This window comes from Pipra filicauda, unplaced genomic scaffold, assembly GCF_003945595.2.
Source record: "Pipra filicauda isolate LSUMZ 115617 unplaced genomic scaffold, ASM394559v2 scaffold185_size1782982_pilon, whole genome shotgun sequence".
In the NCBI taxonomy this organism is placed as follows: domain Eukaryota; kingdom Metazoa; phylum Chordata; class Aves; order Passeriformes; family Pipridae; genus Pipra; species Pipra filicauda.
In genome coordinates, this window is record NW_024104293.1 from 347194 (window position 1) to 371093 (window position 23900).

General features: G+C 42.5%; 1 protein-coding gene across 13 annotated transcripts in view; it reads left to right on the forward strand.

The window, feature by feature from the left end:
* The window catches only part of RC3H1 (ring finger and CCCH-type domains 1), a 62351-nt gene extending 39911 nt beyond the window's left edge, over window positions 1–22440 (forward strand). For 5 of the 13 annotated variants that reach the window (XM_039380092.1, XM_027723446.2, XM_027723450.2 and 2 more), the window contains exons 10-20: window positions 1721–2002; window positions 2333–2550; window positions 3909–4282; window positions 5306–5437; window positions 6021–6191; window positions 8815–9025; window positions 10407–10497; window positions 10657–10792; window positions 12655–12825; window positions 13387–13502; window positions 14501–22440. In XM_039380092.1, coding sequence (XP_039236026.1) covers window positions 1721–2002; window positions 2333–2550; window positions 3909–4282; window positions 5306–5437; window positions 6021–6191; window positions 8815–9025; window positions 10407–10497; window positions 10657–10792; window positions 12655–12825; window positions 13387–13502; window positions 14501–14654 — 2056 coding nt within the window. In that variant the 3' untranslated portion in view covers window positions 14655–22440. The remainder of the gene's footprint in view (window positions 1–1720; window positions 2003–2332; window positions 2551–3908; window positions 4283–5305; window positions 5438–6020; window positions 6192–8814; window positions 9026–10406; window positions 10498–10656; window positions 10793–12654; window positions 12826–13386; window positions 13503–14500) is intronic. The other 8 variants (XM_027723449.2, XM_027723454.2, XM_027723455.2 and 5 more) reach the window with 8 other exon arrangements.
* Window positions 22441–23900: the final 1460 nt, after the last annotated feature.

Sequence of the window (23900 nt, forward strand, 5' to 3'; positions counted from 1 at the left end):
CCACAGAGCTGGTTGTGTGTATCAAGGACTAAACAGTTGGCAGGTGGGAGAGGCCTATTGTAGCCCCAGACTGACTTGTATGCCTTGGTATTGATGTTGTCTGTCATGGGCCAAAGTGAATGTTTGCTCTCTTTCAGGTTCCAGTAGTTTCTGTAGGTGGTCGTGGAACTTGGAGTTCTAACTTTCTTGTGCTTTTATCTTTGCTTAAATCCTTTAAGTAGTTAATGTGTCAGTGCTCCTCCTTTTAAAAATGCTTAGTGTGAATAATAAGCCTTGCTGTTGCTGTGTGGTTCCTGTATCTCTACATATAGATTTAAGTTTGGAGGAAGGTTATGAGGAAGTGTGTGTAATGCCTTAGATAGCAAATTATGATTTAGACTTGCTTAAACAGCAGCTTATTACCCTCTTGGTACAAGGGACAAAGACCCAGTGTGCATAGGCAAGTATTGAACTTTTAGATTAATTGTTTAGAAGGCTATAGTCTGTCCCTGCTCAGGTGACAGCCTGGTCTCTGTACTCCCTTTAATGCCTTCTGAATGATGCCCACTGTCAACACACTGCAGCTCAAATTCATAGTTTGAGTATGTGGGTAAAGATTAATCCACCCAGAAATTGGGAGAGTTAGGAAGGTGACTGGAAGATACTCAATGAACTCTTACAGGTGAACAGCCCAAATGTGTATAGCAAGATTACACTTTATCTGGCTTTCCATATTGTCACATCGAAACAAAACCAAAACAAGCCTGGCAATAGACCCCCTTTTTGCCTCTGTTGCATTGACCTTAATGTTGTGCGTGTGGGCAAATACAAAGATTATCTAAAGACTGAGTAATGAGTGTCCTCTTTTTCTACACTAATGTGTGTACCTTCCTAGCCTGGGTTCCCATCTCACTCTGACTGTTAGATATGACAATAAAGTGTTGGCTTCAGTCCTGGTGAGGAAATGGTCTCTTGTTTGGTGAGAACACCCAGGTCTGCAAATGCACCCTCACATTTGGTTCTGGGATCTGAGCTGATGGCAGGGGTTTGGTGGAGGACCTTCAACTCTGGAATTTGCTCTCTGGTACTGCCAGCCTGCTGGTTTAGTTAAAATGCCTATGTTTTTCAGACTTTACTCAGAAGCAGTTAAATTTTTGGAATTGCAGTGGTTTTATCTCTTCAATTACTTTATCAAGTGATACACACAAATGGTGTAAACTGTATGTTGATATAGTAACGTAAATCTTAAACTGTGCTTTAAAAGATACCACGTGGCAGTAAACACTTGGCTTATCATTGGACACATGGTGGAAAAGGATATCTTCATCTTTTGTCACTTTAATTTTCTGCTGTTAGTTTCTTCTCTGAATAAGAGATTTGAACATTCTGTGATTCTTACTCTGAAGCTTCTGTTACTGTATTTTATGTGATGTTTGGTTTTCTTCTGTACAGTTGAAATGTGTATGTTGACAGTAAGATTTTAAACTTGCTGTGTGAAGTTTAGCTGTGAATTCTTGATGTACTTCTCATTCAAAATCCATCCTTGTTCTGATTGAAACTGCTGTTAAAGAGCTCAACTATCAGGCAAGTTGTATTCTAAAAGATATTCTCCCAAGCCCCTTGGAAACTTGAATTAAAACCTGAAGCTTTCAACAGAATCTGTGTTTGAAAACTCCTGAAAGTGCAGCTCCTTTTACTTTTTTCTGTTTCAATTTCTGATGTGCGGTTTCTCTTTCTGAAGATTCCGTAAAATGAACAAACGTCTGGTTCCCAGAAGACCCCTGAGTGCCTCCCTGGGCCAGCTGAACGAGGTGGGCCTGCCTTCAGGAGCTATCCTCTCAGAGGAGGGGGGAGTGGACTTGCCCAATAGGAAAACCTCTGCCCTGCCAAATGGAATTGTGTCAACAGGCAGCACAGTGACACAGCTCATCTCTCGAGGGACTGACTCGGGTTATGAAACCGCTCTGAAGCCCGGGAAGATGGACCATCTGAGTAGCAGTGCCCCTGGATCCCCTCCTGACTTGTACGGGTCTTCCTACCTCTTGTTCCAAATGTTGTGTGTACCTGTGGAGTAGAAACTAGGGAAACCCATTCTCTAGAAAAGAAGTGAAATCAGGGTTGTGGTTGCTTTTGTGGTTTGGGTTTTTGTTGTTTTGGGGTTTTTTTTTTAGTGATTAAAGAGAAGAGTAGAAAACTATAGCTAAAATTTTAAACTTTAAACTGTTTACTTACACTTTAATTGGAGAAGGTGATATAAGCCTTCAGAAGGTGGGGTGTAGATGAAGAACAGTGTGTGAGAATGCAGTGTGCTGTACTAGGCCTTAATAAGCAGAGCCATCTTTCTGCTTTTCAGGCTGGAATCTGTCCCCAAGAGCTCTATTTCTGCCTTACCAGTGAACCCTCATCCTGTGCCCTCCCGGGCCCCAGCAGATCTGCCCTCAGTGTCTGTCACCAAGCAGTTGCAGATGGTACCACGAGGGTCTCAGTTGTACAATGCTCAACAAGCAGATATGTTTTACCAAGACCCTAGAGGAGCTGCCCCACCATTTGAGCCAGCCCCCTACCAACAAGGTAAGGTTGGCACCAAGCTCTTTCATCGTCATGCTGATTTTAATCTTTCTTCCCACTCTGTTTTTTAAGCTCTTAAATTGAAGTTTTCTTGCCTATGACATGAAGTAAAGACACTAATGTGGTGATGACATCATAAAAGGGAAATTGGCAGGATTTTATGTCTTGACTGAGGACTTCAACGCAAATTAAAACAGATACCTGTGTCCATTCAGCGTAGCAAATCCTTCTGTATTCAGTTCTTCCCAACTGGGCTAGATCAAGGATCCAGTATGGTAAACCTTAATTCAGTCTGAATCAGGGAAAATGGAAATAAAGTGCATGTGATGGGTACAGACAAATGAAATTAGAGAAGGGTGTTCACAAAAAAGAAAGCAGATTAAAAAAGGAACTAAGAGGAAAAACTCCTAGGTATAAAGAGACCAAGTGGAGAAAGGTAATATTGAAGGGGATTGAAAATAAAAGATATGGCTATATATAAAGACAGGGAATGATTCTTGGGCAGTGTAAGAATGCAGAGAGAAATGAGCTAAAGTGAAGTTAATATGAAAGGAAAGCAAGGAATGGAAGACCAAAAAAAGTTGGAAGAAGAAAAAGTCCTAGAAAGGAAAGGGGAGAGCGAACCCATTTTTGAGAAAGTTGCAGAGCATTCTGAAGAAAAACAAACAACATTTGATCATTATGTGCCACTGAACATTTGAGTTGTCTACAAAATTTAATGTTATGCACATATTTATGCTTATTTTTAAATTATCCAGAGATCCCAGATAGAATATTAAAATGTTCAGGTAACCAGGAGGTGTGATCTTAGAAGTCTTTGGTTATTCACAATTCCGAAATTTTTTTCTACTGTTCAAGAGGTAGAAGAAATCTTTAGATTAACTTTAAATTCTAATAATCTGAGTTCCTTTACACAAGTAGTGGCTCTGATATATTGGGACAAATTGAATTTTAGTTGCATGAATGAAGATGTACAGGCTAATCTTCAGTTTACTTTTAAGGTTTTGTTTAGCTGAAAGCATTCACAGCAGTCTGGTGAATTATTTCTATGTGGTATGCTGGCAGGACCACTGGCACCTGTGGTGGGCTCAGTCTCACCACCCCTTCTCCAGCTACTGTAACACTGATGCCTTTCTGGTATCTTATTTAGATAATTGAACTTTAAATAATGGATTGACTTCTGCTGCTTCTGGGTTTTTGTGGTTAATTCTTGAATAGAAATACCAGTTAGACCTTTTTTTTTTTTCACCATTTTTTACCGTTCTCTTAATGATTCTTGCAGACCGGAGTACTTGGGGCGATTTGTGGCCAACGGTGCTAATGCCTTTCTCCTGTTTGTCCTGTTTGTCTCCTCCCCTCAGGAGTGTACTACCCCACGCAGTCCATGTCCCGCTTTGTCCGGCCGCCCTCGGCCGCCGAGGCGGGCACCCCGTACCTGGAGCCGTACGCGCCGTACCTGCCGGAGCGCGTGGTGAGCCCGCAGTACCCGCAGCCGCAGCAGTACCCGCCGCTGGCACAGCCCCTGTACCCCCCGCACTATGACAGCCGCCGTGTGTACCCCCCGGTGCCACCCTACCAGCGTGAGGACGTGGTGCGGGGCAGCCCCGTGCCCATCGACATCCCGCCTGCCGCCGTCACCCCCTACGTGCCCGAGGCCAGAGACAGATACCAGCAAGCAGAGGCATATTGCCCGGTGGCTCCGCACCTCGGCCAGATCAGGCCTTCGTGCCACAGGGTTTGTGCTGCCGTTTTGTACTTGTTCGTCCTTTCTCTCCTGCTGCTCCAAGTTGAGTGTTATTGCGGTGAGGGCTTTGTGAGGAAATAGAGGTTTCCACTTGAAACCTGGAAGGCAATTTAGTTACTGGTCAACTCGGCAGTTGTAATGATGTTAATATGTAGAAGAGCAGCAGGTTGCTATTTAGTGCTCAAAGTAGAAAAGCATTGGTAAAAAGCATTGTAATTGTCTCATACAGCCCTGGTTTCTCCAGCAAAGATTAGGCTGGAGTTTAATCTGCACTCCTCTGCAGATTAAATGCAGTTTGTGGAAATGGTCATTTCTGCATTGTACTGCCCAGCTCTGTGCTTAAATAAGAAATATTAAACATACATTTCATGATAAAGGAATTGAAAATTCCACTCTGCCAGATTTTCTCTAAGATTGCACAGTTCTCCGAAGAAGACCCTTCAGTTAGCAAACGTGTTCTGGGAAGGCAGCAGCTGAAGTCAAGTCCCGCAGAATTAGTTGGATTTACATCATCTGTAATTCAGATTAAAGGCCCTGAATCCTGTTGCTGAGTCCAGGAAGCATTTTTAACATAGCTTATAGACTTAGCAGTTTTGAGTTTGACATGTTTGTGGGATGTTTAATGCAAAATGAATAACTAATATGACAAGGTTATGATCTGTAGAGTTCTCCCACTTTCCCCCACATGACTGAAATGGGGACTTGACATGCTGGAACATGTTCCAGTGGAAACTTTGCCAGGATGGGATGCATACCTTGTCTTTGAGGTGTGTTGAACTAACACTGACCAGTGTAGGAACATTTATGTCCTCTATCAAACATGACAGGTAGCAGGAAGACTTTAACAAAGTGATCATTATTTGTTATTTTAATGATTCTGTCTGCCCTCTATATTTCCCTTTCTTGTAGGATAAGGCTGCCATGTTTCGTTTGGATAAACAACACTTAGGAAATTACTAGTTTTGTGCAATAATGCTTCAGGAGCTCCGTAACATATTTCTGTCTTCATTTCAGCCTCATCCCAGCCTGGATGAACTTCACCGACGAAGGAAAGAGATCATGGCCCAGCTGGAGGAGAGGAAGGTGATTTCTCCACCTCCTTTTGCACCGTCGCCAACCTTACCTCATCCTTTTCACTCAGAGGAGGTAAGCATATTTTGACAAAAACGTAATGTGCTGGCATGTTTAGAAAACACTTTGGAGTTTTTGTGTGCTGACAGGTGAAGGTAACAAGAAAATCAAAACAGTGCATCACAAGTGTGTGAGTGGATTGTGGATTTTGTGCTCCAGGTGGGAAGCCCTTGCAGTGCAGTCTCCAGTATCTCAACTGGCTGTTGATTCTCTGATCTACCACTGATTCTAAGCTATCTGCTCTTGGTGCAACCAAGAAAATAAGTTTTGAGCTATTATTAATTGAAGTAGTCTTCACAGTTACTGGACTTTACTTCATTTGCTCCTGATATTCTTAGAATTAAGTAACAGCTTGATAGAGACTTATTTTTTTAACCAAGGTCAAAATACCACTTTCATACTGGCCAAGTGAACAGTCAGCACTGGGAGCATGGCCAGGTGATCAGAATTTCATGCACTTCATGCCTGCCATGGCCCAATTCCAAATGGTGATGTATCTGATAAAAAAATAATCCTGGTGGTGTTTCTCAAGTTTACTGCTGTTGAAGTAAGGGGGGGTGGCTGTGAAGCTGCTTCTTCCCTTCACTTACAGAACCAGGTTTTTGTTTTTGTACAGTACTTGGATGAAGACCTGAAGGTAGCTGGGAAATACAAAGGAAATGACTACAGCCAATACTCCCCCTGGTCCTGTGACACCATCGGCTCCTACATTGGAACCAAAGATGCAAAACCCAAAGATGTCGTGGCGGCGAGGAGTGTGGACATGGCGGTACATGGGGATTAGGGGAAAACAGAAGAAAAGTGGATACTTCTGTGGGTTGGGAAGGACTTTCATTTGCTTTTCTAGGGCTTGTATTAGAGCTCAAAAGTGCATTGCAGTCACAGAAAGCATTTGCAGGTGTGCAGAGTCCTTTGTTTTCAAAGTTATCAGCAGTCCTACCCTGGTGTGGCTGTTACCAAATTCTGCATCTGAATGCAGGATAACCACTCTGCTCTGAAGGCATGAATAACAAGGATATTTTGCCATGATTCTTTACACTTAACTGAAATCCCAAAATTACTCTGTCCTAGCAGCTTGTTAATTAAGCATGGCCATCTGTAGCTTCTTGCACTTCTTTCTGTCAGAGGGAGATGCTGGAATTTAACTTTGTTCTGTTAGTTACTGGTAAGATGTTTTTAGTTTTTACTTGCGGGACTCTCTGATTGATGGCCGTGAGAGTACCCAAAACTTTCATGAAACTGTTGAGAGAAGCACAATTATAACATAGCACTAGGCTGTTTTTTCTTGAGGGCAGTTTCTAGCTCTGTGTTGTGCTTATTCAGCCCTTCACTGAACCGTGGGTGTCAGGCTGTGATCTTGTTTTGTGATGCTCTATTTTTGCTGGGTCAGTGATGCAAAAGAAAGGGGCTGCTAGGGTGTCATTGTTGCGAGTCATGAATGGAGAAGAAAAGAAATAGGAGTGTGAAATACCACCACTATTTGGTTCATTCCTAACATTCAAACAGCACTCAACACAAGAAATAGGCTTGGTAGCCCATGCAAGTATGAAGACATTCAAGTCTTCCAGAGAAAGAACTATTTAGCCTGAGGGACTGTTTTACAGAGGTGCATCTGTTCTCCATCACCTCTCATCTGCAAAAGTGATTTATCATCATTTATATATTGTCACTGTCACAGTGACTTTTCTTTGGCTGATAAGGGAGGGGGGAAAGATTTCTATCCAGAATTTATTCTTCTGTGGACAGGTGCTCACCTGTTGCAAACTCTTAAACAAATGATAGGATTTTTTGGCCCAGCTTCTCAAATAAGCTCCCCTTTTCCCCTCTGCCCTGTTGGAATTAATGTGTCTGATTTCTGTCCAGTGAATTGCTTTCCTGTAAAATCTCGACAATGCTGTGTGAAATGGGAGCAAAAAGGAGGCTTTTTCACAGAAAAAGGCATTTCATCTGCAGCTTTGGCCTTTTTACCTGTGCTCTTGCTCCCAGTCCTGCACAGAGTGGTTGCCTGGAGTTACAACACTGTCACATTTGACCTGGGGAAGGACTGAGATTACTTGGAATCAGATTATTGCGTCCAAGTGGCACCATTAAGGAATCAACAAACAGCTCTTGGCTTTCATCCCTGCTGCTAGACAACTGTGCAAACAAACTGTAGCTCAATTAAGAAAAGTAGTAGGGTTCTGGAGAAGCAGCCTCCTTTTTCATGGCTAAACAAAGCCTTCTGCCCCAGAGCTAATTTTCAAATAGGCAAATAGGATCTCCACTGCTCTTCAGTTTTTGTCTCCTCACAGGAAAAAATGCTCAGGAAACCTTTACTGAATTAATTCTTCAGTGAATTAATTCTGCCTTTTTTATTGTTCACAAGAGATTCCTTTTTTCATGGATGGGAATAGCCTCATCTGAGTGCATAATGATGAATATTATGCCGATGGCATTGCAACTTTACTCAGTAAATAGAAATAAATTAAAATTGGTGCTAGCATCCTATAGCATCAAGATTGGAATTCTGGGGAAAAAAATACATTGTAAAGTACTGCTGCCTCATGCCTCTTCTAGTTTCCAGGTGTTACATTTCTTGACTCTCTAAGATCCAACTGAGTTTTTACTGCTGTTTTCACCTGCCTCGGGAGAGAGAGAGAGCATTTTATCTCTTCATATGCTGACCCCTTATGGTGTTTAAACATGAAGCTTAGTTAGAAACCTACCACCTAAGGAGTCTTTCTGCTGTGCCTTTTGCAACCAGACTTGTCTGTCTCGCATTGGCCTTTTTAGCCACCAGCGCGCTTGTAGCAAATGTGGGGAGAGCCCTTCCCAAATCTTCGTTTGCAAAGCCCAGCCATGATGAGTTAGAAACCAGGATGTTCCAAGCAGTATTGGTCCTTAATGAAAAATGTGCCTGAAAAGATGTATTAGACACGTCCAAGTAAGTGCTGTACTGAAAAATTCCCATTTTGAGTCATTTGCAGGCTGTTAGTGATACAGTTCTTAACAGTGGGCTTCAGAGAAATTTCTTTTGAACTCTAGAAGGAACATATATTCCTCAGAGAGGCCCACTGATGTCATCTTTGACTTTATTTAAGGAGGAGGTCTTTTCCCCCCATCTGTTCCCATTAAACTTTCTCTATCTTCATTTTCATTTGCTGCTGCTCTCTGCTGCTGGATTTATTCACAGTTCATTATGCAACCACTTCCCAGGGGTGTAGTAAATGGTCATGTTAAGTCAGACCCTTAAAAAGACATCCCTCTAACAGCGGAGTTAGAAACTAAAGGGCAGGAAGACTGGCTGAAAGCTCAAGTGACTAGAGAATACAAGAGTTACTCTCCTGCTGCCAGCATGTGGTTCTGTTAATCCCCGAATGTGTCCTGGAGTGCCTTTTCCGTGTCTCGTGCAGAACGTGGACACCAAAGCCATGCGTGAGCAGCGGCTGGACCTGCAGCGCCGGGCGGCCGAGGCTGGTGACGACGATCTCATTCCCTTTGGAGACCGACCGACTGTGTCACGCTTCGGGGCCATCTCCCGCACTTCCAAAGCCATGTACCAGAACTCCGGGCCCATGCAGGCCATGGCGGTTCAGGGAGCTGCCACCAAGTCCATCATTTCAGGTACGGCCTGTGCTCTTGCATTTTGCTGGCTGTTGCTGTTTTCCGTAGTGCAACAGTTGAAGGCAAGCCCTCTAAACTTGTCTCTTGCCTTAGAAGTATAGCTGAGGTGTGTGTCATGCCACTAAAAATAACTCCAGGGAGGGTTACACTAAGAAGCCTGAAGAAAAAGGCTGCCACTGCTTTCTGAGGTCACTTGGTCTGTTCAGCCTGGAGAAGAAGAGACTGACGGAGACCTCATTGCAGTTAACAGGTTAATCACAGGGGGAAGCCAAAGGGCAGGCACTGATTCTTCTCTGTGGTGACCAGTGACAGGAAAGGCTGGAGCTGTGTCAGGAGGGGGCTCAGGTTGGGTTTGAGGAAGAGGTTCTTCCCCCAGAGGGTGGTCAGATACTGACCAGCCTCCCCAGGGCAGTGGGCACAACACCAAGGCTACCAGAGCTCCAGGAGCATTTGGACAATGCTCTCAGGGATGGAGGGGATTGTTGGGGTGTCTGTGCAGGGCCAGGAGTTGGGTCCTTGGGGGTATCCCTTCCAACTAAGGTTATTCAGTGATTCTGTGACAGGTTTGTGCACATGCAGTGTATGTCTTAGTGATTTGTTGTTGCTGTTTGGACAAAGTTACTTTGTTCTGCTGGTCCATCTGAGGTGAGGCTTATTTTAAATCTGTTGCAGTAGAATCCAGAAGCTTAGGGCTTTCCTAAATACATGGTGGAAAACCATCATGATGAAGTACTGTACTGCTGCTCTCCTGCTTTATGAGTAGCAGCTCCTGCAAGCTTAATGCAACCATTGCCTTGTGTACTGTTAGGCAAAGCAAAAAAGTAAGAATAGTTCATTTTTAACACACCTATTTTCTAATAGTATGTATAGTGTTGCTGTCTGTCAGACTCTCAAAGATGGTCTCTTTCTTGAGGTGCACTAAATAACCTTAAGAAATATTCTCTCAAACTTCCTTCTAGATTTTTCAGGTAGTAACTTTCTAGACTTTATTACAGGTAGAACTCTGACTTCCCTGAAAACTTAATCTTCAAACTGTATTTAAGTAGGTACGTCAGAATTATCAGTCAACTCTTGAGTCTTTTAGGAACTGAAATAGTAAAAATAACTGCTCTCATAGTGGCTGTAAGTTTGGGTTTGTGTCCCCCACCTCCCTGAAGTCCTTCAGTTTCATACTCTGCAGGGCTGTCACAGTGTTTTGGGCGCATGAGACCAGTCACGTGGAGTATTTCTGTGTTCATTTAATCAGAAAAAATGTTAGACTTTTCACTCTTAGAGGATTGGCCTTTCTTGTTGTTCTGTCTGTCCAGTTCTATGTTGGCTGAACTACTGGAAGGATAGTTTTGTAGTAATGCAACCTGGTTTTCTTTCTGTTCACTGGCAGACTACAGTCCTTATGGAACTCACGGTGGCTGGGGAGGCTCTCCATATTCTCCTCATCAAAATATACCTTCTCAGGGACGTTTCAATGACAGGTAGGATCGCTCTACTTTTTTCTTTACCTTTTTCTAAATTTTCTTTATTTTTTTCTGCACCAGCTGAGTAAAGCTTTTTTTTTTTTTTCTTTTTTAGAAATCTCCTTCTTTTTTTCTTTTCTAGAAATGTCCTTATTTTTTTCTTTTCTGATCCCAAAGGGAGAGGCTGTCCATGTCGGATGTGGCTGGTCACGGGAAGCAGTTGCCCTCAGCTGAGCGAGAGCAGCAGCTGCGCATGGAGCTGCAGCAGGTGGACCATCAGATCAGCCAGCAGACGCAACTGCGGGGACTGGAGGTTGGTACCAGCCCTTGGAACAACGGTGAGGGGTGCTGTGGAGAGAGATGAAGCTGGTAAAGCTGCTTTTCACAGGCTGGTCTTTCTCTGACTGTCACGATACTCAGTAAAAACACTTAATTCCGTGATGCCAGGCATCAGGACTATGGTACAGGTGTCAGCCTCTGCTTGGCAGCAGAACCTTCATGTGCAAATCAACACCATGCTTGACTGTGCACTCTGCTCAGTCGTGTTTGCTGTCATTCTCTCACTCCCTCTCTGTTCATCTCTCTACTCAGAAGCCAAGTCATGGTGTAGATGCCTATTCCTCCTGGCTTTACTGCCATGGGAAATGTCTGATTTTTTTGTACAGAAGGTCATGACCTTCCTCTGTTTCATGTTTGGCTTTGTGTTTGTACCCATTTCTTCCTAAATAGCACAAGCCACAAGAGTCAAGAAAGTAAATATGAAATACGTTTAGCTTGAAAAATTAAAGCTTAAAAGTCTGTCTCCTCACTTTCATTTTTAAAAGAATTAATGAGCTGAAGTCTTTCTGTTTTGTGAGACACAGAAGGAGAAGTGTCAGGGCATAATGAAAGAATTGTTTTAGCAAATCAGTAAATATTCATCAGAAAACTGTTCTAGGTACTTCAGCAACTATTCATGTTAATGTTTTCACTGAAGGAATTGCTGTAAGTAGTGGATAGCAGCTTCTACTGAAGCAATGGTTACCTAAGAACACGTGTTAGAGAAGGGTTACTGCAGATTAGGTGTCAGAGCTCACAAATTACAGGAGCAGTTGCAGTAATTTGCAGTACTTAGTTACTGGAAACATAACTTGTGTTCTTGTGCTCTTGTTTGGAAACGAGAGAAGAAAATATTTTAAATCTTCCATGTTTGCCTTTGCCATAATAGAAGAGTATTGGAAAGTTGCAAAACCCATGAGTGGCCTTCCTCTCCTGCTCATCATTGTTGGGATTGTCTCAGTGTTAAATCCTACAGAGTTGAGTGTTGAGCCTTGATTTTACTATTAATTTGAAGTTGGCAGAACTACTCAGTTATTTTGAGTAACAACAGTTCTCAGTTTATCTCTTGAGTTCAAAGCTGCAAGTAGGTATTAGAAATCCAGGAGGCTTCATTGATTTACCTCTACAAGGTTGCAACAATCACTTAATTCACTCAGAGCACGAAGAACTAGATCATTCTGCTTTCTTCCCAAATGAATGAGCATTTCTACTTGAAGACCAGCCACATGTTGGGTTGTGTGCACTACTAGATGTTGTGTTTAAATGCAGAGCACACAATTGCAGAACTGGTTCCCAAGTTATTAGCAGATTTTTGGAGTGGCTGACATGGCTACTGCTTTGAGTAACTTGCGATTTGTGAATGGCTGCAGCCACTTGCTTCTCTCTGTTCCTCTGTCTGCTAATATGGGACAGTAGAGAGCTGCATATGGGCATCTACATGTCTCAGGATGTTTTATATGATATGGTCATAATTCTGGCTCTCCTATAGAACTTGATAAATTCTACTGTAAAATAAAGCACTAGATTGGCTTACCTGCAGTTACATGTTGTCCAGCAATAGCTCACAAAAGAGGTTTTGTTCAGGGTCTTAATCTTAGTTTTGAGAAGGGAGTGGTATGTGAGGAAAGCACATGCAAATTTATGGCAGTAAAAGGTATTTAACCCTGCTTGTTTAAAGGTCTTTGTGAATAGACCTGTTGAAACTTGCCTTGGAAGTGGTTTCAGTTGGGACATTGTGAGGTGTGGAGAGAGAAGTTGGTTTTGCAAACGAGCAATACTGTGGCGTTATGGCCTTAGAGCTCCCCCGTGCCCGGTGTCTGTGCTCAGTTGTGTGTGTGCTTGGCTTTATGCATTTAGGCTGTTAGTAACAGGCTGCTGTTGCAGAGGGAGGCGACTACCCTGGCAGGCCAACCACAGCCCCCACCCCCGCCTCCCAAGTGGCCTGGGATGATCTCAAGTGAACAGCTGAGCTTGGAGCTACACCAGGTGGAAAGGGAAATTGGGAAGAGAACCCGTGAGCTGAGCATGGTGAGTGCTGGGGGGGTGGGAGTCAGAGAGGCGAAGAGCCCTGTAACCCTGGCAGAAAGGCTGGATGCCCACAGCTGGAGTCATCCATCTCCCTCTTCACCTCTTTATTCTTCAGAACCTCCTCAGAAGTTTCTCCAGTCTTCTTCATGAAGAATTTTAATTCTAGCCACTTGAAAATGCTGTTGTTTTGTTGCCATTTGAAATAAGTGTGGCGCTGAAATTTGTTGGAAACTAAACAGTCTCCAAGGTCAGTGTGCCATGAGTCCCATAATCTGCCTTAACATAGGAAACATCATCTGCAGGTACAGGCTAGTGTTCAGAAGTCTGTGTGCTGTTACAGTCTGTGGCCTTCGCTTGTTGTTACAAGGATCATCCCTTCCTTTTGGGAAATACTGTGTCCCGAGAGGATGAGCAAATCTTAGTCTGTTTTTGTCTCATGGCTTTTGTGGGTTACACTGCGTGACTCCAACTGACAGGCCTTCATCATCGGCCCTAAGGGATGAAGTCTCCAATTCTTCTAACGCACTGTTAAAGAATTTTTCATCTGTCTTTTCTTTAAAGGAGAGCCAGTCTTCACTGGATATGAAAAACAAACTGGGCACCGCTAAACAGACAGAAAATGGACAATTAGAGCCACAAAGCAAGGTTCCAGCTGAGGACCTCGCACTGACATTCAGGTAATATGGGCCTTCAACCTGTCTTTGTAACAGGAGAATAATTTCATCCAGGGTCACTCTCCTGCGTGAATAATTCCCCCTGCCTCACATCAGCTCTGATGGGGAAGCATCTACTAGGAAAAGAGGATACAAATCAAGTTTTTATAGTGCAAGCATGAATTAAGGACTGCTTTAGTTGATGAGTAGGTGAGTGGAATGAGACTTAGGTAAATTAACGTAACAGAAGACTTGCAAAGTCTTTCAGACCAGGAGTCCATCTCAACAGTATTGGATGATTTAATAGGGAGGAGCAGGAGATAAACAACAACCATAAAAGAAATCTCTACCTGCTATATTGGTTTCAAAGAAAATAGCTGTCCCAAATGTGAAAGGAAAGTTATTCCACCCTGCTAAGGTTTGTCATGTGGATTTGTCCAGGAAGGTACGGACTTTGAAACTAAGTTCTGTTTAATTTGTAGGCAGTTATCTTTTTGTGTGGAGATGCTGGGATTGATTTCAGTTCACATTTAATAGACAGTTGGAATAAGATGTTGGCTCGGAATGCTGGAAATGTCCACAGCAAGTATTTTGAGATGGCCACAAGCATCTGTGCGTATTCAGACTAGTATTGAACAGAGAAGCTCAGATGTCATTACGTTTACATAACTTGATGTGAGCAGTTTGGAATCTGGCTATTTATTCAGAAAACGTGTCCCTCAGTTGCTGATGAAGTTTGCACTTTCTTCTTATAACCCATTCTTGAGTTCTGCACTGCACCATTAGATTGAAGCCTCCAGAGCAGGAACTAGTTTTTTCATATGGAACTCTGAAAGTAATGAAATCAGAACAACCACTTATGGTTTTTACATTAAAAAAACCCCCAAACATAAGATAAACTTTCCAGGTGAGTTAAATATTCTGGAATGTGTTCATTGAAGTCATTTTACTTGAAATAAATGAAAAATCTCAGTAATTACTTCTTTTCACCCACTTCCCCTTTCTCCTCAACCTTCCCCCAGCAGTGATGTTCCAAATGGATCGGCTTTGACACAAGAGAACATTGGCCTCCTGTCAAACAAGGCAGCGTCTCTGAGCTTGTCAGAGGAGCCTGAGGGAGGAGGGGACAGCCACGACTCCCAGCGAGCCGGAGTCACACCCACATCTGCTCCATGAAGCCAGGCCAGCACACCCCGAGCTCCTCCTGCCAGGGTGGCAGCACCTTCCATCACGTTTTTTTTCCAGGGGTAATTGGAGAAAGCCAGGAGCAGCAGCAGTAGCAGAGCAGCAGGTCCAGAGGCAATGTGCACAAACACAACTACTAGAAACAAATCCTGCACATAGTTCACATTAACGCATTTTTTAATTAAAAAAATGAAAATTAGCAGTATCTGCAAGCAATTCAAATTAAATTTGTTTTTGTTCTGTGAATGAACTTTATTTTAATAACTTTGGACGCCTTGAATCCCAGGGCTTAAAAAAAAAGATATTATATATATATACTCTGTTTGATTAATTGTATGATCTTAATGAAGTAGGTTTTTTCTTTTATTTTGGTATTATTACATACCCAGTGCATAATTCCTTATCACCTTAATTTCTCAATGACTAAAACAATCTGGCCGCTTCCTTGTGTGGTTTAAGAGTAAACAAGGAATGAGGGTTGGAGAGTAGCTGTGAAATTGCAGTGTCAAAAGATGTGCAGCAAACTTCATTCTTCCCATTGTGGCCAGGAGCTGAACCCCAGCTTCTTACTTAAATCGTTGAATTTAAACTACAAGTGACAGAATCCTTGCAATTCAGCAGTTGTTGTGGTTTGGTTTTTTAAAGGTGGCATTGTTTAAGGTCTGTATGTTAGAAATTGGCACCTGAGAGTCAGCCTGCAGCTTGTCTGTCAGTGAATCCTTCCTGGATTCTCCTTTCCTAAGGAAAATATTGCATCAAAATGGCCACTGGAGGTGCAGCATAAATCCTGCCAGAAGTACTGGGAAGCAAATTTGCTTGATAGATCCAATGCTTTTCCAAGTAGATGCTTTGTAAGTATAAGTTGGAGAAGCCATCAACCTTTTTTGATGTTTTCTTTAAAAATTAAAGAAATGAAAGATTTTATTCTTGCTGCACGTTTTTTGACTCCTTTGACATACACTAGGGTGAGACCCTGGATACAAAGAACCCTGGAGAACGATTTTAAAAGTGCTGCTCCCTCTGCACCTTCTTGGCCTGTGTTCTCATTTTTTTTTCTGGGTTAGACTACTAAATGGGAAAGCACTGGTTATGTAATAAATTACTGCATTGCTTTGGTTGGGTAAAGCAAGAGTTATTGAATTTTCTTGGGTTTTAGTTTTTTTCCTTAACCTTAACTCCTGCTGAGGTCGTAGCAACCTTGGGCTAAGCTTTGCATTCATCATACTGTTAAATAAAACAAAAGGGGGGTGGGAGGGGATACAGTCCCACTATTGCCTACCAGTAGGAGAGTCCAAACAGAAGACTCTTTTGAGTAGCAATTATTTAATTTGCCCAGTCAAGGCACCGCGTTTATATACTATTTCACATTGAATTTGATTATGCCCTACAGACCTGGCTGGTCAAGGATTTGATACACATATTGGCTTGGGATTCGAGCTTTCTTTTTTATTTAAATAAAAATTTATATATAAATATATATATATACATATATACATAGTTATATCTGTATATATATTGGGTATGTTTTAAGAATTTTTTCGCATGAGCGCAGCTGTTGTGATCAAATGTCTGGGAGGTAGAAGCACTGAATGAAAATAAAGGCATTTTTCAGCTCACACCCCCCCACTCTCCATATGTCTTCACATGGGTTTATTTCACTCTTAGTTGAACTTTGGCCTCTTCATTGCCAAGAGTAGTTTGAGGCTTGCTTTGTTTTCTAGCCCCTCCTAACTTTGGGCAAAAAACCATCTTTGCACTAGAGCAGCTTCACCTCCAGCTTGTCCCCACCCATCCGTACCTGTTGCTTGAGGCCAAGCATTCCAGCCGCTCCCCTGGAGCCCAGCAGGGCTGGGGGGATGCAGTTATGAGTCTGTTCTTCCCTTCTCTGCTCTGGCCAGGAGGATGATGAAGGTGTTTCCCTGGCTGCCTGCTCCTAAGTCACCTGGCACAGGCAGCCTGCCCTCTCCTCCCATCATTTAGTGCAGAGCACCACCCTCAAGTCAGCCTTCTCCTTGGTTTTAATTAGTTTATACCTTCCTGCTGTGTCTTTATTAACACAGGAATCTCACCTTAGTCGAGATAAATAGGGCAATATTCTAAACTAGGAGGACAAGCCCAGAATGTTCCTTTTTTTGACTGCAGTAATTGTGGATGTAAAATTAATTTTCAAAGACGGTTACAATAGGTTTGACTCCAACAGATTCATTTGCAACACTAGGAAGAAAATCTGGAGGGCAGAAACCTTTTTACCTTTTATTTAACTAGTTCCCTTGCCAGATTAGGGATTTTTCCTTTCTCCACTTTTTCTGCTGGGAGGAATTCTGCAGTAAGAGCTACTCAGATTGCTGGCCTGCATATGGTGAATGCTTCCAAAACCTAGGGATTAGAAAAGAGACCTTACTGTTTTGGTTTTTTTTTTTTTTTCTCCTTCATCCAACTGTCCGTGCTGTACTTTGTGTGTAGTGTCCTTGTTGTGATCAGTGTGTCCAGGTGAATGCCCTGTTTGCCCGGAATTATAGTTTGGCTTGTTAAATAGTGTGTTTAATATCTACTAACAGTATTGATTTTTAGCTTTGGTTCTTCCCCTCCTCCTCTTCCCCTTTGTCTACCTTTTTTTTTTCTTTTTGCAGAAGTTAATTTAATTAAAACAAGTTGAACAGCAAAGTGCAGTGCATGCTTTTAAGTCTTTTTCTGAAAACTGCACATGAAATGTTCCCTTTTTGTGGAAAAACTGGGAGAACTCAGAGAACAGAGAGCTCTCCATGCAGTTGGCAGCATTGATGGTTACAGCAAATAAGCTGAGAGTCCAAATGTCTGGAGCAACTCTCTGTCCTGCTACGGTCATTGCTATAGCCCATCACTGTCCCAGTTGTACAGGAGTGCTGCCCACCTCTGTGAGATTGGTCTTGGCTACGGATTGCTTTAGTTCCTTCTACCTGGGCAAGAAGGAGTAGTATTAGCATGGTGTTAGGGCACTGCTGCATCCTTTGGTAGGCAGGTGGAATTTCCTACTGCACCAGACAACTCTTAACCCTCGCTGATACCTGGGTTCCAGCCCTGGCACGGACAAACCCCCCCCAAACAGAAAGCTTCAAGTGGAAAGTTGAGCTTCAGTGCATCAGTGATACAGTCAGTGTAGAAATGTCTGTTTATTCTGTAGTGTTACTTTCCTTCTCCTGTCAACACCTCTTCTTCCTTTCCTGTGACCTAGTTCTGATTTCTTAATAGGAGAAATTTAACCTGTTTCTTCTGCCCCTCTTGCATGCTGTCCCATTTCAGAGTAGGACTTGTTTTCTGTAGATCAGAGCACTTTTCAAGCTTGTCGCACAGTTATCCCCTTCCTTCTCAAGTTCTTTTCTGTCTTGTTTTTTCTGAGCCTTCACTCCCTTTTTTTTTTTCTCCTTTCCTCCTATGGCTTGCCCATCCACCCTCCCTGATTGTGTAACAGTGACAGCTTGCTGCCTCAAAACAGAGCATTCAAATGAATTCGCTTAGCCAATAACTTCTGTGAAGTTGCCTTTTCTAATGGTGTTATTACTCAGTGATGCACAAATGTGATATTGCCCCTACTGGTAGGCAAACGGGGGATCTGTATAAACATGGTAAACTGCTGTTTTCTTTAAAGGAGAGCCAAAGACTTGTGCTTTACACTTTTTTTTTTTCCCCTGATGTAGCCATTTTGATTGTCAAGCGTTTGTAGGGTATCGTGAGTTGACTGTATTATCCCAATAACAATTTCCAGAAGTTAATGATTGTCAAGCCTTGCCCATGCATTCAATTGTGGAAAATCATTCCATTGAGTCATACAATTTGCAATGTACTGAGATGTATCTGGGGTGTTGTGATGTATTTTTAGTCTCTCATGCACTCTCTCAGCTGATGGAATGGCTCATTTGGAGAGGGAGAAGGAACACAGAAATCTCATAATCCAAGAAGCCTTGTCTTTAAGTGTTTAAATCTAAATTGAATACTGATGGAAAATCTCTTCAGTTACATTAAAAGATAAATCTGTGTTACAAACGTGACTGACTTTTAAGCCCATTGGAACCGGAAAGACTTGTCAGACTTTAGCATTACATTAAATTAGATGTGCAAGAACCAAACTTGTATGGTCATATTGTCTCTTGACAGCACAAACTGAGTAAGGTGGGGCAAATTCTTGTCTTAAAAAAGGACCAGGAGTGAGGCTTTTATTGATAATACAAGAAAGCCACTTGCATTTCCCTTCCTTGATCTACTCAAACTCTTGCAGACTTGGTACCAAGGTTTTTAGATTCAGAGAGAAATCTCTAAGTCCAAGTAGCACAAACCCTCATTTCCATTGCCATTTATAAATCTGGACTATAACAAAGCAAACAGTTATCTGAAGAACCCCAATAAAAAGTATCTTTGCTGGACTGGCTATTTCAGACCCACTTTTATGGTCTTGAGAAATTCAGTGCCAGTATTCAGGAGGCTCAAGGGCAGGAGTGCCAGCTTCCTTCTCTGCTCTAAAATAGGGAAAACACCCAGACATATAAGCAGTGTGCAAGTTTTGTGCTTGTCTGTGTGTGTATGAGGAAGTGTTTGTCGTCCTAGGATAGACAGAGCAGTGCTAGGCCATGATTCAAGTTTTGTCATAATCCACTTCCCAAAACACAGCCTTCCATTTTGCCTCCTAATGTTGCTGATATAAAAACAACCAAAAAACCTCAGTGTGTCAGCAACTTAATTTCTTGTATCGTAATATATCAAGTTGCCTGGATGAACAAAAAACAACCCAGGAAGCAAAAGTTGTTGAGTTGACATGAATTGGAAAAACGTCTGCCTCCCTTGAGTAATGTAAACTGAATTTCTGAGGGAAGTGAAGCAGATCTGAGCCACCTTTTGGGTACAGCCTTGGTGCCAAGAGCTGGGTGGTTGTTACTTGTAAATCAACATACTGATTATTTTGTAGCACAAATTGATTTGCTCTCACATCAAGTAGACACTGAAATGTCAAAAACATCATTGGGAGTTCTCTTTTCCATAGTCAAGTGTTACCAACTGCATTATTTTCTGAGGGAATACCAATGGATGAAAGAGGCTGGAGTAGGTTAGTTCAAGTTACACAGTATAAGTAAGGAATTTTGGGGAATGTTATTGCAGTACAGTGTCCTTACACAGTTAACATGTGGTCTTCATTCTTCTGTAAGAAGAAGAAGAATGTAATTGCTTAGTGTTGTCACAGCCTCCGAGGCACTTCTTGTGATGCAAGTAGAGCTTAATTAGCAGGGAAAGGAGAAGAAACTTAATGCTTATTTTGTTTGTAATATAATTTCCTAATGGCAAGTGTGATATCATGTTGTGGGAAGTCTTTGAACACTGGTAAGCAAAGAGGCTGCAGCTTTTCCTGAAATTTCCCAAAAAAACAAGCACGTGGCAATGTGGATTTGTCTGCATAGGAACATCCCAGTCATTTGAAGCTTAAAGTATGTGGCCATAATATTCGAAATTGGGTGCCTGTAGCTTAGTAACATGGATAATTAACTGATCTTTCCCAGGCAATCTTTGCAATTCCAGTGAGTTTGTGTATGATTTGAGTGCCAATTGCCAAGTGTTCAGCAGTTGGGAAGGTTTAGGTGACAAGGTACATCCAGCAAGGCAACTTTCCTTGGATATACCAGTTGGATGTTTTCATATGCCAGGAAACAACTGATTCTGAGATCTGAAAGCTCTAGGAAAACACAATTATCAACTTCAATTTGAAACATGCAGTGTTGGGAGAGATGGAAGCAACAGGTGGTGCAGTGTCTCTGGAAATAAAAAGCATTAGACATGGTGGAATTACATGTGAAATATATATGGGGAAAATATATCTGTAAGCAAAAAAGAAAAAGAAAATCTTGTGGAATATTTGATGTTTAAGAAATTATTTGCTTCTTTGTAATGTTAAAAATGCCTAACTTATAGTTCTGTGGCAGACAGTACTCACAAGTCTTTGGCATCCAAACCAGACTGTGTATTGGATGGATCCCACAACTGGATGTGTGTGCTGACCTCTTTATTTGGAGCTTTTTAAAAAGAAACTTGGCAGCAGCCTTTTAAAAATGTGTGAAGCAACCTGAGGGAGAGGAGGAGAAGCCGCCCCGTTCACCTCCCAGCTGCTGCCCAGCTCACAATTGGGACCGTTCACCCGCAGCCTCTCGCAGGTGAAGCTGCTCAGCTTGGGCAAATCAAATGATTTTGAGAGTTTTTCCTAATTTTAAGGAGTTCCCACTCCCCCTTTGGCTTCTGCTTGCTGTGTAAGCAGCCTCCATGCTAAAAGGAGCTTTCCCTGCAGTCAGCTTAGCAACCGTGCTGTAGCTTGGCTGTTCTTCCCTGTTTCCTGTAACTGGTAGTGGAGTGTCGAGCTCTCTCCCCATTGTATTTGCTGCTGTGGGGAGGAGGAGGTGAGAAAAGGCACATGTGAGAGGAGGGAGGAAGAACTGTGGGATCTCTACAACGGCTCCCACACCCTCTTTGAAATCATCTGCTTCCAGTTGTGGGATTTCTCTATAGATGATCTTTTTTTCCTGGTTTCTGTAAGCCTAATTTTCTTCGATCTTGTTAGTTCTGTACAAGTCTCCCCGAGACATTCTGCAGTCATTATCACCTTTTTGGGTGGAGTTTTATTTTAATTTTTTGGTTTGTTTGTTTTTTAAATAACTTTTTAATATTGGTGCGTATATGCTTGGGATAGAGCTCATGTAATTTTCCAATCGTATTGATTGTATGTGATTGTGCCCTGCAGAGGTATATTTAACAAAAATAAAATAAAGGATAGTCTAGGTAATAAAATGGAGACCATGAGGTTTGTTGAGTCAGGTTATGAACTATTTCTTGAATTTATTTAGGATCCTGGATAAATGAAATTCCCTGTCTGCTGTTCTCATGAATCAGTGCTGAACAAAATGTTCATTCAGTCTCTGTTCGAACTGTGTTTTTTCTTGCTTTTCTTCTCTTTCTGTTGTTTTCTTCCTTTTCTGCTCTTCCCTCCCATCAACAAAAATTCTCACTCCTTTATGGGAATGGCTGACTCTGGGTTGATATTGTGGATATTTATTGTCTGTAACTATCAAAACATTCTTAATAGGAGTAGAGATGAAGTAGAATGTATGAGAAGAATTCCATAAATTGAATTCTTTGCAAGTTCAGGGGAATTTTGAAGTCTTGTACATACAGGCCTAGTCACAGGGGAGATGTTCAGAGGCACACAGGGAGTTGGTGCCTCTTTTCCAGGAAAGGTTGGATGCTTTGCTACCTTTGGTGAAAACTGAGATGACAAAAGGAGTAGAAGAAAGAGTTCTCTATATCCGTCTCCCTCTGTCTTTACTCCTGCAATATGCTTTTTAAACTTGAAAGAAAAGCCTTTTAGATACTGTGCTGAAGTGGGACAGAGTGGATTGAAGGAGGCAAAAGGATCCAGAGATCTGAAAGTCAGTATTTGTCTCCTTTATTTTCTCTTCAGACTTATAGAGCCAACCCTGTCATCTTTGTACGAAAGGACAAGGGAGTGGAGACCTATTGTATGTGTATGGTGGTTATGTAGAAAAAGCCATATGTTGAAATGTTATTTCTTCAGTCTTCACCTTGCTTTTCTGCCTCTTAAAGCTGACTCAACCTCACCTTGCTCTCACATAGTGTCTAAGGGTCCTTTGTGTTGCAGATTCAACAAAAACTGGTGGAAAGGTGATGATTCGCTATTTGGTGTGTAAATAGACAAGGTCTTACCTGCTTTTCTGTCAGCATTTATATTAAATGATAAATTAATGGAGAACACTTTGAAATATCTCTCGTTTTCTGTCTGGGGTGAATGCGCATTCTTCTGGATTTCGTGTGAGGCGTAGGACTGTCAGATCATCTCTCTAAGGCTTTCTCCAGGTCAAGGTGTGTTTGTTCTCTGCTGGGCTGGAGCATAAGAGATGCCAAACAGCAGAAGAGCCACATCTCCTTGGTCTGGTCTGTTCTCTTCTGACTCCACCTATAAACAAAGTGGCTCCTTCACCAGAGATGAATGAGAAAGGATACTCAAAATAATGTTTTGCTAATTGCTCAGAGTACATATCTAAAACCCAAAGCCTTCAGAGAAGGAGGGAGCAGCATTCGTCTGATGTTGAGCCTGGTTTGGGACTTGCCTTAGAGTGATGAAGGTTTGCTCCACAGTCTGCTTTGTGTTTTTTAATCTTCTCCTTTCTGTCCCTTTTGTGGATTCTAACAAGTCATTATCTGGCTTTAAATCTGAAACTGGCCAAACCAAGGCTGCTGCTTGGCTGAAAAACTATTCCTTCTCCTATTGCAGGGCAGGCAGAGCCTTCTGGCTTTTGAAAGGAAGATCTGAAGTGCCGTGGAGCATCAGATCCCTTTGGAAGGGAGTGGTGGGTGCTCTGCATCAAGAGAGATTTGGGGAAACTGGGATTTTTTTTTATGTGGAAAAGAGGGGGGAACTGGGTTCAAGTGGATGGTACCTGCTGGAAAATCTTTTTCCCTTTAGGTGTGGGTACTAGGCTAGAAGGGAGCTGCAGAAGGCGAGCCCAGAACATGGGATGCTTTGATCCCATCACACTCTCTGAGTGCACTGTGCCTCATCATAAAACTCCACAGTGAGCACCCAAAGCACAAACAGAACTAAGGAAATTTGTGTTCCTGCTCACCACTCAGATGTATTTAAAAGCTGTTTCTTTCCAAATAGAATGTCTCCAATTGTTTCTGTAACCTCCTTCTCCATAACTGTGAACTCCAACTCCCTGTCTTCTGGACTACAAGTGTGGGAGAGACTAAAACCAGGGCTTGATGCTTCATCTCCCTTGCCCCAGGTTGCCAGGCTTTGGTGCTCGATGGGTTTGAGCCCCTGGTCCCTGCTTTGGGTCTGGGAGCAGCAGCTTTTGGAGAACAGCCCTTCCACTGGAGCAGACGGGGCAGCTAATGGCTTGTATGAACACACTGGCATCTTGGATGCTTCTTTAGGGATATCCCTGCTCAGGTGTGAGTGATGGGCTGTTGCTTCGACCTGAACCAGCAACAAATTACCATTTACGTGCTGCACTCAAAAAATAGGTTTACTCTGCTCCCCTGGGAAGGGATGGCTTGGGCACTTCTGTGACATGTGCAAAACAGTAGGTGTTTGCTCTTGGTTTTACTGCTTTAAACTACCCCTGAGAAGTGGGGGTGAATGGAAACCCGTGCTTGGATGTCTGCCTTAGTGTGGAGCATCCTTAATTCACCCCGGAGACCCTGGGA